General features: G+C 30.1%; 1 protein-coding gene across 1 annotated transcript in view; it reads left to right on the top strand.

Annotated features, from left to right (window-relative positions):
- Positions 1 to 726: 726 nt before the first annotated feature.
- LOC145249581 (zinc finger C3H1 domain-containing protein-like) overlaps positions 727 to 3,140 on the top strand; it is a 113,306-nt gene continuing 110,892 nt past the window's right edge. Inside the window, exon 1 of the mRNA XM_080111279.1 lies at positions 727 to 1,528. Within this exon, the coding sequence (XP_079967405.1) occupies positions 826 to 1,528 (703 nt within the window). The 5' untranslated portion in view covers positions 727 to 825. The remainder of the gene's footprint in view (positions 1,529 to 3,140) is intronic.

Genomic DNA, 3,140 nt, shown 5'->3' with positions numbered 1-3,140 from the left:
ATACATAGAGGTATTTTTTAAATATGTAGTTAATTAAAACTTGAAGTAATTTCATGACCTTAATTGATAACATTATCAAAATAGAAATTAAAAATTTTATGTTATTTTTTCTTTTTTTTTTAGTTTGGAAAATTGTAAAACAAATAATTTTTACATGAGAATTTTTTAAGCCAATTCCTTTAATAATGAATAAAACTTTTCAGTCAGTATTTCCAAAGATTGTTATTTTTTGATACAGAACTTTCACACACACACACACACACACACACACACATTATATATTATATATATATATATATATATATATATATATATATATATATATATATATATATATATATAAATATAATGTGTGCATATATTTACATATGCATATATATATGGTTACATCTTCACTGCGCTTGATGTTTACCTTTTAACACAGGGACAGCATACTTTTTTTTCCTTTTTTGCATTAATTCTTGTTTTTTATATTTTTTAATTGATATTGAGTAAAGTTAAATTTAAGTATAAATCGTATTCGTTATTTGTCTCTTTTTCAATATATTTTTAAAATGAAGTAGTTCTATCCTTTTTCAAAAAACTGTCATTCATTATCGCCAGTATGACTGCTCGACATATCTTGTTTGCTTTGCCTATTTTGCGTGACGTTATTTTCAGTTTACCGGCCTTTTCTCTCAATGGCAGTGAGCAAGCTAAGCGCCACTTAGTGACAACTACTATTATTAAGGGGAGATAAATGTGAATGAATCTACTCGGAAACCGCCATTTTGAAGTGAGTATCACTCGTAGGAGAGATTCATCATCCATTTAAATAGTGTCAATATGGAAGAATCCGCATCGCAACTGAATGACGTTTCCGTCAAAGAAGAAGGTGAACTATCGGACGACGAAGACGATGAAATAGAAATTCGCAAATCTTCGACAGAGAATCGTAATCTCTGCGATCCAAGCGAACAACGGCTAATACTAACGTCTTCTACGACTTGTGAAAATCAAAATTCGAAAAACCACCATTCATCGCCTCAGTACATCAGTCGACATGTCGGCAACCGAAGAAAACATTTAAACGAACGAAAAGAAATAGGACCCTATTTTAACAGAAGACGACATTTAATCGGAACCGGTAGTAGTAATAACAATAATAATCATACAAACGGGTCCCAGTGTAGATCGGACGGAATTCCTTTAACAAATTGTTCTGATCTGGGGCCAACTCCGATTGGTGGCGGGGGTTATTGGGCGCCCCCCGTGGGGTCTGTACCATCCTGTTTAGGTCCACCTCGATTTCCTTCACATTCAGTTCCTCCATGGGAGAAAGGACACCATCACCATCATTCCTACCGTCAGCATCTTGTCAATCAACCTTTACCCTCTAGAGGAATTGGTCCTTCATCGCAAGGAGGAGAACCATCTTGTTCCGGACCCGGAAATAAATCTAGCTCAACATTGCTTCGACCATTAGAATTTCCAGGAGCTTGGTCTGATAATCGAAGAGGGCCAACGACTACGAGAAGTCACTTCCCATGTATCCTTTTTTTATTTATTTATTATTCGAAATAAGTAGGTATTGGTAATGAATGGACCTCGGGAATAGCTGAAGCGAAGCAGTTTACAATTTGAAACCAACCACAATCGAGCAAACTCACTTTTGCCGAATTTAACAAAACGTAACACTTATTTTAGGGTTAAAAAAAAATGTGCTATTCAAATTCCGTAGAAGTATTTTATTTTTAAGGATTAAAAGTATTTATTCTTAATCTTTGCATGCTTAATGCCATATCTGCCTTTGGTGCTACTGCGGGAGAGTGATCCGCTGTTTTTTAAATCGTATTTCCACATTTAATTAAAGTTTTTTTTTTTTTTTTTTTTTTTTTTTTTATTCAATTGTAAGGTTAAAGTACAGAATAGGCACAAAACACCCTCTCCTCCCCATGTTAAGAATGGATTTTTAAATAATAACGTTATTTCAGCACGGATTACTCTCTGCATGAGTACCTTTTCTTTTGATTATTAAATTGTTAGGTGAAAGTACAGAATAGTTACAAAACGCTCTTCTCCCTGCATGTTAAGAATGGATTTCAGCACAGTTCTATAAGTACCTCTTTTTCTTTCACATCTTAAACTGCTTCTGCCATTTCCGTCGAAGTATTTAAAATCCTCTAGGCGACCATTAAGTACCCGTATCGAGATGGTGGATGCAGTGTGCAGATGCAGAAGAATAGGCCACCCGATAAAAAAAATATGCTCAAACCTTTTTTTTAATATAATAAATACAATGTAAGTGTTTTCATTGTTTTAAATTTATTTTTAGTATTATAAAAATATAGGTAAATTTTGGCCCTCTTGCACTTTAAGGAAACTAAAATAGGAATTAAAAAAATGTCGTTTTACACCGGTTGAAAGAATGCCATTGATTCGATAGCGAAATTATGACGTCATTTTATAAATAAAATGAAATAATGAAATTAGAAAACAATTTTTTTTTTTTTTTTTAATAAATGATTTTTATGAATGCAGGGATTTTTTAAAACAATTTTTGAAACGTAATTTTATAAATAGAAATGATAAAAAGAAATGATATTGCAATTGACAATATTAGAAAACAGATTTAAAACAGTATTTAATAATTAATAGTTTAAAAAATAATATTGTAAAATAATTTTTTTAAGTTAAGATAGAATTTAAAAATTGAAATTATTGTAAAAGAATTTAATAAGTATTTAATAATTGTATAAAAATAATGTAAAAGAATTTTTAAAGAGTTAAAGTCAATTCGATCGCCTATTTATAGTGAACCAGAACCATTTTATTTTAATTAAAAAAAGTTAATTAGATTTCCTGTCATTACTATAAAATATTGATAGAATTATAACAGTTGAAATTATTGTTAAAAAAAAAAAAAAAAAAAAAAAAAAAAAAAAAATTAAATTACTAAGTATTTAATAATTATTGGTATATAAAATAATATTGTAAAATAATTTGGGTTTGTATTACCTGTACAGGGTTAGGGTTAGGGTACAGGCTGTACACATAGATTCGAAAAAGTTGTCAAAAAAACAAATATATAACAAATAAATGTTATCAAAGGCAAGATAAGTTACTTTTCTACGTAACTGGATATAATTTTCGTGTTTTTA

This window comes from Euprymna scolopes, chromosome 28, assembly GCF_053919585.1.
Source record: "Euprymna scolopes isolate OS-2025 chromosome 28, ASM5391958v1, whole genome shotgun sequence".
Lineage (NCBI taxonomy): Eukaryota > Metazoa > Mollusca > Cephalopoda > Sepiida > Sepiolidae > Euprymna > Euprymna scolopes.
Note: the sequence above shows the minus strand (reverse complement) of the source record. Positions and strands in the feature narration are given on the sequence as shown.